The sequence below is a fragment of the Lactuca virosa genome, chromosome 1, assembly GCF_052849685.1.
Source record: "Lactuca virosa cultivar CGN04683 chromosome 1, Lactuca_virosa_CGN04683_v6, whole genome shotgun sequence".
Taxonomy (NCBI): domain Eukaryota; kingdom Viridiplantae; phylum Streptophyta; class Magnoliopsida; order Asterales; family Asteraceae; genus Lactuca; species Lactuca virosa.
This window is the reverse complement of record NC_136426.1, coordinates 18,775,630-18,789,238: the sequence shown is the minus strand read 5'-3', so window position 1 is coordinate 18,789,238 and position 13,609 is coordinate 18,775,630. Positions and strand designations below refer to the sequence as shown.

The following is a 13,609-nucleotide window of genomic DNA, read 5'->3' as shown; positions in this document are numbered from 1 at the left end:
CCTCAAATGCTCATCTAGGTATCTCGCCTAGATTACTCCTCTACTCAGATCCCTCTCTAAAAGGATTCCTGCTGGATACTCATACTCGAAGGCACATCACATATAACATCAATTCCTAGGCTAAGGCATTACAAATCAGGCCACTCTAGTCCTAAAATATGAAATACCTAGCCTATCTCTAGCATGTATAGTATATCACATAATATCTCATAACACATAATGAAAGGGTATTTTGGGAAATCACCGTTCGGGCGCTGGCTGACCGTACACACTGCTCTGTTCTGCTCGTCTCAAACCTTTTACTCTTTTTAGAAAAATTGTTTTATTGCGAAAAATTCCTCCAATCCTCAGTTTGAGTTCAGATACGCCCGAAGGTGCGTCCGAATCCCTCAAACCAAGGCTCTGATACCAACTTGTAACGACGTAAATTTTCAAACAATTTTTCATTTTTCAAACAACATGATTATCATTTAAACATTCTCAAATCTCATGTTCAACAATTGTCATCAAATAAAACATATCCCAAGATCACAAATAAAATCCTCGGTCTGTGTGTACGGATCATGTCGGCGCCTTCCCGCGATCGTCACTAGTACCTGAAACACATAACACATAACACTGTAAGCATAAAAGCTTAGTGAGTTCCCTAAAATACCACATACAACACGTATTAGCCACTCGAGGCTATAACTCTGTGGACCCTTTGGTCTTAACTATGTGGACCCTCTGGTCCTAACTCTGTGGACCTTCCGGCCCTAACTCTGTCAACTCTAAACAATACATAGCATAAATCACATAGAAATAATGCAGTGTATCACATCATATATATAGCATACAAGGTACTCTGTCACACAACTCTAATTACCACTCTAGGTAAAGTATAGTGAGAAGACTCACCTCGGGTAACTCAGTAAATCTCGAACTCGGAAATACTGATCTAGCCTCCGCCTAATCACATAAAACAATTACTCTAATCAATATGACTCTCAAAGGCTAGGCTATTCCCTCTCTAAGTTCTCTCAGGAGGGTAAAAGACCATTTTACCCCTCCAATGGCTCAAAATTCCAAACATTGACTGGACCCTAAAAGTCAACGAAAGTCAACAGTCAACTTTGACCAGACTCGTTGAATGCACATAGGTGACTCGGCGAGTCCAAGCGTGTCCTCTGGGTCTATCTAAACCTCACTCGACTCGCCGAGCGAACTTTCCACTCGATGAGTCACCACTGGTCATGAATCGCGGTTCAACCCGACTCGACTCGTCGAGTCCCCTTATGGACTCGGCGAGTTCCTTCCATGGCAACACTCAAACGACCTTCTGAGGTCCGATCTGCTTCACCAACTAGTAGATTTAACCTTCTAGCACTCAAAAGTCACGTAAAGGTTCGAACTTTAGGCCCATGCATCACACTATCATCTCTATATGCCAAAATAACCCTTAATATAATAACCTAGGCCCCAAAACTCATAAAGGATTGCATAAACCTGAAGAATAGGGACTCTCTGGACCTCTCAAGGTCCAGATCTTATAATATTGTCACCAGGGGACATCACACACACTAGATCTCTTACCAAAGTGAAGAGATGAAACCCTAGATTCATGAAATCTATTACTCAAATGAAGATAGACATGAATCCTTACCTCCCACAACAACTCTGAACGAAATGATGGAAGATTTGAGTCCCACAAGTCAGCCTAGCTCGAAATCCTTCCTTACCTTTGCTAAAACACACCAAAGAATGATGAATTAGCCCTCCTCTTGCACTACAAGCTTTCTCTCTGCTCTCTAGGGTTTCTCAGGGGAAGGTGGCCGCAATTGAGGCTATAAATGCCTTTAAATAGGTCCCAAACCCGGGAAATTAGGGTTTCTCTGCCCAGCACCTACTCGGCGAGTCCCTCCTCTGACTCGTCGAGTCCATTCATTAAATCCACGCGGCAATCTCGACTCGACTCGGCGAGTCGGTCCCTCAACTTGTCGAGTCCCTCCTTAAATATCAAGATTAACATACAATAATGTCCCTGAAAATCTGGATGTTACAATACACATCAACCAACTTTTCGGACGAGGAACTATCCCGGATCGCCAAAAAGTGGGTACTCTTGGTCAATCGATCCACGATGACCAATATAGCGTGATAATCCTTTGCCGTCTTCGGCAACTTGGTGATAAAATCCCTAGAAATCTGCTCCCATTTCCACATGGGAACCTCCAGAGGCTGCAGCTTGCCATGCGGCCTCTGATGCTCAGCCTTGACCATCCTGCAGGTCAAGCATCTCTCCACATACCAAGCTATCTCCCTCTTCATACACAACCACCAATAGCTCAATTTCAAATCCTGATACATCTTGGTGGCCCCCAGATGAATAGAAAAATGATACTTATGAGCCTCCTCTAACACAATCTGCATGATCCCACCAGAAACTGGAACCCAGACCCGACCAAACCGGGTAAATAACCCTCCACTATCCGTGGCAAATCTTTTAATATCGCCTCTGATCCTTTCTTGCTTCCAGTTTTCCTTCCCAACTCCCTCGGCATGAGACTCCATGATCAATCCCAAAAGCGGAGAATCAATTGATATCCTCATACATGTCACCCTATCTGAAGACCCAGCCAACTTGCGACTCAATGCATCCGCTACCATATTCGATTTTCCCAGATGATAAAGGATCTTGCAGTCATAATCCTTGGCAACATCCAGCCACCTGCGCTGCCTCATGTTCAGGTTTGGCTGATCCAAAATGTGCCTCAAACTCTTCTGATCCGTGTAGATAGTACAACGGACCCCATATAGATAGTGTCTCCAAATCTTGAAGACGAACACCACTGCCCCCAACTCCAAATCGTGTGTGGGATATCGCGACTCATGCGACTTCAACTGCCGCGAAGCATAAGCAATCACCTGTCCTATTTGCATGAGGACCAACCCTAAACCAATGATGGATGCATCACAGAATACCAAAAAATACTCGACTCCCTCCGGGAGGCTTAATACCGGGGCCTCGCATAGCCTCTGCCGAAGAGTCTCAAATGTCGACTGCTGCTTAGGACCCCATCGGAAATCCACCCCCTTCCTCGTCAGAAGAGTGAGGGGTACCACAATCTTGGAGAAATCTTGAATGAATCTCCGATAGTACCCTGTCAAACCCAAGAAACTCCTGATATCAGAAAGGAGATTTCGGAACCTCCCACTACATCACAACCTCGATCTTGGCCGGATCGACCAAAATCCCATCTTGGTTAACGAGGTGCCATAGGAACAGGACCTCTCGTAACCAAAACTCGCACTTCGAGAACTTAGTATAAAGTTGTTCTCGCCTCAAAACCCTAGAAGCTTTCGAAGATGCTCCTCGTGCTGCTCTCTGCTCTTGGAATACACCAATATATCATCAATAAATACAATAATTGATTGGTAAAGCATCGGCCTGCATACCCGATTGATCAAATCCATAAACACAGCAAGCGCATTGATGAGCCCGAATGGCATCACCACGAACTCGTAATGCCACTAATGAGTCCGGAACGCGGTCTTCTCCACGTCCCCCTCTCTCACTCTAACCTGATGATACCCAGACCTCAGATCTATCTTGGAGAACCAAGATGCACCCTGCAACTGATCAAAGAGGTCATCAATCCGCAGAAGGGGATAACGGTTCTTCACCATTAACTTGTTTAACTCCCGGTAATCAATACACATCCGTTTCGAACTATCCTTCTTCTTTACTAACGGTATCGGCGCTCCCTACGGAGAACTGCTCTGTCTAATGAACTGCTTTCCTAACAGCTCCTGCAGCGAAGATGATAAATCCTGCATCTCAGGCGGTGCCAAGCGGTACGACGCCTTGGAAATCGGGGTTGCGCCTAGCACAAGGTCAATCCTAAACTTGACCTGCCTCTCAGCAGGCACACAGGGCAACTCCTCCGAAAACACATCAGCAAACTCCCTGACCACTGGAACCTCTGAAACCGAAATCTGATCCCCAACTCGAGTGTCAAACACATAAGCCAAATAACCTGTACACCCGTGCTGAATATACTAACGAGCCCTGGCTGCTGAACAAAACCCTGAACCGACCCTGGTGCCCTCTCCATAAATAACCAGTTCTCCCCCAGTTGGGGTTCGAACTACCACTCGCTGGCCCTCACAATCAATCATGGCACTAAACCTACTCAGCCAGTTCATACCCACTATCACGCATACATCCCCTGGCTATAGGGATCCGATCAATCGGATAAGGCGCCTCGAATATCTCTAGCACACAACGCTGATATACCAAAAATGCAGAAACCCCGTGCTCGTTGGCGATTTTCACCCGCAACGGACACTCTAACTCCCCAACCGGCATATAAAACTCCTAACTGAAAGATCGAGATACAAAAGACCGACTCGCACCCAAGTCAAACAGCACAAGAGCAGGCAAAGAGTTCACTAGGAACGTACCTATCAGAAGCATACATATAAGCATAACATAAACATGAACAACAAAATAACAAATAGGAACATACCAGTCACAACATCTGGAGCTGCTATAGCCTCCTCGGCAGTCAGATGGAAAGCGCGACCTCGAGCCCTCGGGGGTTCCACCCTGCCCTGACTCCCATCTGTGATCCTCAAAGTAGCCGGTGTTGGAGCCTGCTCCGGCCTGGAAGAAAGCAAGGGACACTGGGCCTTCATATGGCCTACCTGATCACAATTATAACAAAGTATGATGCCAGAAGCTGGAGCCTGCTGTCGACAGTCCCTTGCAATGTGAACCTGCTTGCCACACTTGTGGCATCCTGAAGCAGATCGAAACGCTCCATCATGAACCTTGCCGCACTTCCTACAAGTGCGGCCCCTCTAACTCCCCGACCTAGAATCAGCGGTCCTAAACTGCTTCGGCGCAGGCTACGACTACGCCAGGGCCAGTCTCTGCTCTCTCGTGTGAAGCTCTATCTCAATCTCACGCTGCCTGGCGGCCTCCTTCAACTCCAGCAATGTACCATAACGCCGAATGGATACAAACTGATTGTTATCCGTATTGAGCATGCTCAATTAACGGGTCATCTGAGCCTGCTCAGATGCAGCAAACTCGGGATAGAACATGGCCCTCTCCGTGAACATCTTGGTGATCTCTGTCACCGACTTCGTACCCTGCCTCAGATCCAAATACTCCTTAGCCAACCTCTCACGCTCCATCATCGGCACATATCTAGATTGAAACGTCTCTAAAAAATTCTCCCAAGACACAACAGCTCTCTGCTCATTTGAATACGATCTCGTAACAAGTCCCCACCAATCCTTCGCTCCGGACCTCAGAAGGTTCAGAGCGCACCTGATCTTATGGTCAGCTGGGCAAGAGAAAGTGAAAAAACAACCCTCAATGTCATACAACCACCGCATGGTTCAGAGCGCACCTGACCTTCTGGCTCTGATCCTACCCTAAGCCCTTCATCAAACAAGAATAGGAAATAAGGCCAAACCAAACATTCTCAAGCTACATAATCTTAGTTATATATAATTATGATGCATACACTAAGCAACTACAATAATGATGTCAATTTCATATAAAGAAGAATCCTAGGCTATCAGGCATCATGTAATCAGGCAATTCTATCATGCAATTCCTGAAGATCGCTAGCCTATCACTAGAATGCGGTTCTAACATACCACAATATCAAATAAAAATGTGGTAATTTGGGGTCTACTTACTGGCTCCGACTGATCGTACACATCACATCCTCTTTGATTATTTGAAAAATACTTTGAAAATCATTTTTAAAATCTTTTTCTTAGTTTGAGACTAGATTCACAAGAGTGTTCCTCCAATTCACTCAAACCAAGGCTCTGATACCAACTTGTAACATCCATAAAAATCATGAAAAATTTAAACTTTTAGAAACCAACCACTTTCATAAATTGTTTACAAACATAGTTTTCAAAAGTATTTCAACATCAGAGTTCACAAAACATAAGTCCAAAATATGAGGATGTGTACGGTCACGCCTTTGCCTTCCCGCGATCCTCTGAAGTACCTGAAACATAACCCAAAACTGTTAGCCAACGCTTAGTGAGTTCCCCCAAAATCCCAATACATGAACAGATAACAAATACAACTAACAGCATACTCTGGGTCCAATCAACCATCGGGTTGGAATACCCCAGGCCCCTCAACCACCGGGTTGGAATACCAACATATTATGGATCCAATCAACCATCAGGTTGGAATACCCCAGGCCCCTCAACCATCATGTTGGAATGCCAATACACTATGGGTCCAATCATCCTCGGGATGGAATACGCTCGGGCACATTCAACCATCGGGTTGGTATGCCCCGACCCGTTGGCTTACACACAAAGCAGTGAAGCCTCAGCCACCGACCAAACATGTGCACATATATAAATAATCATATAACAGTCTACAGTCAGTCAAACAGATCTAAAGATCACTAAGCATAGAATTATGCTATATACCAGGATACCGATCTAACAGATCACTACAGTACAATAGCATTCATTACATGCTATCAATCCAATGGGTCGGCCTTGGTGCCTTCGACCCACAAGTATAGTGAGGAAAACTCACCTCGCAAATTCGTACATGCAACATAAAAGAATATTGCTCCACGAGTCAACTCTACAGGTCACATATACACAAGAAGAGACCCAGACCTTAGGTTTCATAACAAAATACCCAAAATTCCCTTGAGATCAAACTAGGTCAAAAGTCAACGGTCAAAAGAAATTCAACCCAGCTGAGTACGCCCAACATACTTAGCTCCTACGCCCCGCGTACTCCGCTCTTGACCAAAAGCGGGCAGTTGACCATCTACGCCCAACGTACGCCATGGTACGCCCAACGTACGCAGTGGCCATGCAAAACTTCCATTATGTGCTTAATTCAACAAGTCCAAACGTCCAAATTCAGATCTAAGCCTAAAAAGGTGTTCCAAACCATAAAGTTTCCAAATTTATGGTTATGCATGCCTTAATAAGTTCCAAAACCAAAACCCTAGTTTGTCTTAACCACTTAAGACCTCTATAACTTGCATACAAGCACCAAATGAGTCAAGATAACATTTTTACAACTTAATGCACCTCAAATCTTCTGAAAGGACAGCTCCTTTGGTCTTATTGTAGCTCATACTCATTAAGTCCAAGAAAAGGGACTAAAAACTCATAAAACTTCTCATGACAAGATCTTAAGCAAATGCAAGGCAAGATCAAAGCTTTATACCTTCTGGAGCTTCCCAAGGAGGCAAAGATCCCAGATCTACAAGCTTGCTTCCACACCAAGGCTCCTCAATGTATCTTCTTTCTTCCTTTAACACACCAAGAACACACACTTAAGCTCAAACCACAAACTCAAGGGTTAGGGTTTGCAAAACGTCACAAGGGTATTGGAGGTAGGATAGGTGAGGGAAAATTAGGTTATAAGGATGGTTATATAGGGGCTCAACCCTAAAATTTAGGGTTTCCAAACCTGGTGAGTACGCCCCGCGTACGCTGATGTACGCCCAACGTATTAGGACGCGTCCTAGTACGCTAAGCGTACGCACGTACGCATAGCGTACTCCCATTCCTCCCAAATTACAATTTTGCCACCAGGGCTTCCAATGGACACTTCCTTCTACTTAGGGACCAAAACATGATATAATAAAATTATAGGGTTGAATTTGGAAGTACCTTAACACCGGGATGTTACATTAACATATAAAACTAGTTGAATTTTTTTTGGATGGATATACCCGTACCTAATCAATATTGGTTAAGTGCCAAAATGGGTATCATGATTTCTTCCAAATACAATATTATATTACATAGGTTAAACATAACATATAGTATGACATACTTACCATTTCAGTCATATCCGCCACTTAGACATCAATACACTTATATTGCAATTGGCATTGTTAATAGTTGTCATTACGTAAAAGTATCATTGAATGAAGGGTACCTGATGCCCTATAATGACTCCACAAATGTATTATTTCAAATATAACATTGGATATTTAAAAGTCTAAAAAATATGTACATGAATAATTTTCGGTATGCATCTAAAATGATATAGTTGTAATGGGTATATATATATATATATATATATATATATATATATATATATATATATATATATATATATATATATATATATATATATGTATTTGATAAAAGGTAATAAAACATTATATAATGTAGATTAACAAATTATTAAAACAAAAACAACACTATATAATCTATTCAAAGAAAAGTTTAAAAAATTAATTAGATGAAAGTTAATAAAATCTAAAAATAATAACAAATAATTAGATAACATTAAATACTTTAAATAATTTATTAAATAAAAATTAACAACTTTTTTTTATTAAATCTCTATTAAAAATGTAAACAAAAAGAAAATATATATATATAATAATTATAAGGTTTTTAGTTATACTCCACAAGATTTTTAATGTCATCTCAACATCACAACTATTACATAATACTATACCTTTACTAGTGGTAGGAAATATTCACAATTTCACATCATCTATATACCTTTTTTTTAATAAATTACTTTAATAAAAACACAACATTATGCTAAAAAAAATAAAATTTTCAATAATAAAACAAATAAAAGTTACATTACCATAATGGAAAATAAAAAGTTACATTAAACACCTGATAAACATAAAATTAGAAAGAACGTTACATTAAATCCTAAAAATAATAATCATTATATTTGTCTTTAGTTTTGCATTGTAGCTTGTTAAAAATCCGAGTTGATTTGGCAGAAGATCCGGATGGAACAGTGTGTAAAATTTTAATGTCGTTAAACATTTGTTGCTACTTTCGATGTGAATTAACTCTAATTTTTGTTTTTAAAGAAACATAATATGATTGTCAAGTTTTTACAAATACTTACACGACTTTTGTTTCGACAATATTTCTCATTTTTACTTTGCCACCTAGGCGCCATCCATTTTCCTTTCACTTTCACTACCACTCCTTAAATCTTCGGAAATAGTCATCTTTCACTTCACTTCATGTTATTTTATTTTTTAAAATAAAATTAAAATACTATACTTTGATAAATAAATAAAAAATTAATAAAAATAAAAATAGTCACCTTTTACTCCCACTCCTTAATAGTTTTTTTTAATAAACACAAGAATAAATAAAAAATTAATAAAAATAGAAATAGTCACCTTTTACTCTCACTCCTTAATAGCTTTTTTTTAATAAACACAAGAATATTAAAAATAGAAATAATTCAGTATTTGAAATACAATACATAATTAAGATAAAACAAGAAAAATAAAACAGAACACCAATTAAAATAAAAAATGAAACAAAAACATGATAAAAAAACAAGACTGACAATGTTCTTTTTTCTTAATGTTCGCAAACAACATTAAAACCAATTGGAGCTCCAATCTCCAAAGTTGGTTGGTGTTTTGTATCAAAAACTTCCATTGATATATTTTTGCAGTCATTCACTTTTGGCTTTTCCTAGGGTACCTTTTGCTTATCTTCAAGTGTTTTTTCTTGTTTTTTTAGCTAATTTGTCTTTCTCAAATGCAAATCGTTCACTTTAATGAAGTTGTATTGTTCATTGATGCCATTTTATGCATTTCATATGTTTGGTTGAATCTTATATGCATTTGAAGAAGACCTTTTCTTTAATTTCGCTTGGTAGCTACCCATCATCATATGAACACTTTCTTCTAATTCAAACTCCTCATCGTTGATTAAGTAACCTGACACGAGTGTAAGGTGGGGAGACTATATCCAACCTAAGTTTGATTGATTGCAAATGAAATAACATGATTTTTTTGAGATAAATGTTTTCATTTTAAGACCACGCAATATTATATATGGGCCTTGTTATATATTGATTTGATGCCGATATATGGAGACAGGTACGATGTTTCAAGGAAAATCACGCGTTTATGCCTAAGTGGTAGCATTAATTTCTGTCCATGCTCTCACTATAAATATGTGGTAGCATTTGGACGAGAATAATATACAACAAATTAAGCCCTGAATAAATATGGAGCTAATATTTTTTATAATTTTCTCAATCGTTGCCGTAATATGGATTATGAAAGTTGCCCTAGGGAAAATCAGAAATCTACCACCAAGCCCCTTCCCATGTTTACCCATTGTGGGTCATCTTTACCTGCTGAGAAGCCGGCCGCTCTACCGAGCCTTAGGTAAACTCTCCGCCCGCCATGGTCCGATGCTCATGCTTCGCTTGGGCGCCCGAAGGGTTTTCTTAGTGTCGTCTCCGGAAGTGGTGGAGGAATGCCTCACCACCAACGACCTTACTTTCGCCAACCGTCCCCGTCTGCTTGCCGGAAAACACCTTGGGTTGGACTACACCACCATTAATTGGTCAAGCCATAATGATAACTGGCGTAGCCTCCGCCGCGTGGTCAGCCATGAGCTTTTGTCATCTTGCCAGGTACGAACCCTTAGCACCATTCGTGCAGAAGTGGTGCACCACCTGGTTAAGAATGTCATGTACCCGAGAGTAGTAAGGGACGGGATGATGGAGATGAAGTCGGTGTTATTTGAGGTGGTGTTGAATGTGGTGATGATGACGATTGCCGGGAGGAGGTGTGATGTTGAAGGGGGAGAGGCTGGGCGGTTTATGGAGCTTGTCCAGGAGTTGTTTATTGTGATGGGGGCGACCCATGTGTCTGACTATTTGCCATGGTGGAAGTGGGTGGGAGGGAAACACTTAGAGAAGGAAATGGTGGCGTTAAATGAAAAGTGGCATGCGTTAATGCAAGATTTGATAGAAGAGCAGAGGAGAAAAACCGTGGTGGAGGCGGAGGGTGGTAGCTCCGATGAGAAGAATAATTTGATTGAATTTCTACTGATGTCGCAACAAAAAGAACCTGAAAATCACAGCGATGAAGTTATCAAGGGATTATTGCAGGTACTCATTAAAATTAGATTTTTTAATGTTATTTATGGTCAATGCAAAATAGGTCCACGGACAAGGAACCAATTATAGCATTTCAAACACGATTTATATGGTCTTGGGAACGCAACAAAAATGAGTAGAAATGTTTTAATACTATTATTTCGATTATACATACAACATTAATAGCAATTTAGCAAAAGAAAATAATTTTATGTCAAAGTCTACTTATGATAATATACATCGTTTTAATTCTTTTTAACATTACAATTCCAATTCGAAATTGCAATTCAAGCATTCTGTTTTTTTTGTAAATTATTTAATACGGCTAAGTTTACTGATTTTCTAGTGATACTGATAGGTACTAATATCAGCAGGAAGCAATACATCGAGTGTAACAATGGAATGGATGTTATCGCTTTTGCTAAACAATCCAGAAGCTCTAAAGAAAGTGCAGACTGAGATCGACAATTGTATTGGGGAAGATCGTCTAGTTAACGAATCAGATTTGACGAACCTTCCTTATCTACGTTGTATAATAAACGAGACTATGCGTATATACCCTGCTGCTCCACTCTTGTTACATGAGTCTGGAAAGGATTGTATGGTGGGAGGTTACCGCATAACAAGTGGTACAATGCTACTGATGAACGTGTGGGCGATACAAAATGATCCAAAGAACTGGGAAGACCCTGAAAAGTTTAAGCCAGAAAGATTCCTAGGGTTAAAAGGTACGGGAAATGGGTATAACTATAAGCTAATGTCATTTGGGACCGGAAGGAGGAGGTGTCCAGGAGAAAACTTGGGAATGCGTATGATCGGGTTGACGATGGCTACGCTTATTCAATGCTTCGAGTGGGAAAGACCGACCAACGAGATGATTGACATGACCGCAGGAGTAGGATTGATCGCACCAAAAGCTAAACCCTTGGTGGCGAAGTGTCAGTCCCGTGGAATGATGGCCAAACTGTTATCTCAGATGTGAAGATATCAATAATGAGTGTCATTATAAATGGATATATTTTAATTGCCTAAGAATGTATTATATGAAAGAGTCAGATTAAGAGTGCAACAGGTAGGATGGAGGTACCTGGTTGAAACGTATTTTGTAGATCATTTTAATCTCTTCTTCTTAATTATTAAGCAACCTAGTTCTTTTGTGCCTATCTTAGTAATCCTTTTCTATCTGTTTTGTAAGCTATTTAAGCATTGTTTCATATTAAATAAGATGCGGCAACCAAAAGCATTATGAAGTCCTCTCTTCCTATAAGCTATTTAATAGCAGTATAAAAGATAATTAAAGACAGTAAACTGTTACTTTGATTAGTCTAGAAGATGAGTGACAAAATCACTCATAAGGTTTCTCGATTTTGATAGCCACAACCATTAGAGTTAACTAAGGGAGAATTTTTATTTTCCCCAAGCAGTCTGATGGGAATTATGTGATCGAAGACAACTAGGTGCTACTATTTATAGCTTATTTTCTTTAATTTGTACTAAAAAAATAATATATATATATATATATATATATATATATATATATATATATATATATATATATATATATATATATATATATATATAGGGAAATGATCAAATGAGAACACCTAAAAGGTTGAGAACGCGAGAACGGTTATGAACCAATCAATATATAAGGGCATATAGGTAAACTTGTCTTTTTAATTAAATTATAAAAAATAAAATAAAATGATATTTTCCTAAATTTTTGGGATTCTAATTAACTGTTACCAAAAAAAGGATTTTTTTTCCATTTTCTTTATATCATTAATGAAAGAGAAAAAAAATTATCAATTTCAAATGATTTTATTTTGCTTTACGTGATTCTTGTCCTTAAATGAATAAATATTAAAATAATTTATTGAGTATACAATTGACTAAAAATATATAACAATTTACTGATTTTATGATTTAATTTTATCAAATAGTATCATATTCATAAATGAAAATGTCGTGACTGGATTTGTCTTTTGTTTTTTGTTCATCAATTGATATCAAAAAATGTTTAAGAATTCATCATTTCATTACAAATAAATATGCCTCTAATTACAATCATAAATGAATACAACTCTAATCATACATGAATACATTTACCATAATACAAAATACATCTAAATTCCTATATTTTCAGTAGTTATATTCATAATGAATATAAAGTGAATCATAAATAAATTCCTATAACATTGTTTTTTTTCTTCCAATTTTCTTGTTGCTATCATACATATAGAAACGAAGAGCGCTGCATTTCCATGCTTTACGGTTATCCTTCTTCGAAACATCAAGCTCTAAATTACACATGTTCAAAACATAAATCATTAATGTATAAAATCATGCAGTTACAATATACTTATATTCATCGATGATTAACTGCAAAATAAGACATTTGACTTTTTATTCATATAAGATTACAACTAAATTTATATTGATAAATTAACAGTCACATTCATAATATATAAACAAGAGTTAGAACAATAAGAAGGGATGAAAATGAAATCATATGAAATTCTGAATCATTTCTCTAAGATTAATGCATCAGGGGAGACGAACAGAGAAGCAGACAGAAGATCAGAATTCTAGTGCTAAAATGGGAACCGCAGTAAACAAAGTATCATAGAGCAATAGATCAAGAATGCTTCAAACCTCATAGATTCTCAGAACATATAGAAATTAAATATGGTTTTTAACTAGCGGAAAAAAAGA

General features: G+C 38.8%; 1 protein-coding gene across 1 annotated transcript; it reads left to right on the top strand.

Annotated features, from left to right (window-relative positions):
* Window positions 1-9,980: 9,980 nt before the first annotated feature.
* On the top strand, window positions 9,981-12,116 carry LOC145133551 (cytochrome P450 81Q32-like). The gene is made up of 2 exons (XM_079068486.1): window positions 9,981-10,906; window positions 11,253-12,116. The coding sequence occupies exons 1-2, from the start codon at window positions 10,013-10,015 to the stop codon at window positions 11,874-11,876; spliced, it is 1,518 nt and encodes a 505-aa protein (XP_078924612.1). The 5' UTR covers window positions 9,981-10,012; the 3' UTR covers window positions 11,877-12,116.
* Window positions 12,117-13,609: the final 1,493 nt, after the last annotated feature.

Bases quoted from the DNA above. Each gene is read 5' to 3' on its own strand.
- LOC145133551 (XM_079068486.1), top strand. From the start codon at position 10,013: ATGGAGCTAATATTTTTTATAATTTTCTCAATCGTTGCCGTAATATGG. The intron at 10,907-11,252 runs GTACTCATTAAA...TGATACTGATAG, and splicing joins TTATCAAGGGATTATTGCAG to GTACTAATATCAGCAGGAAG.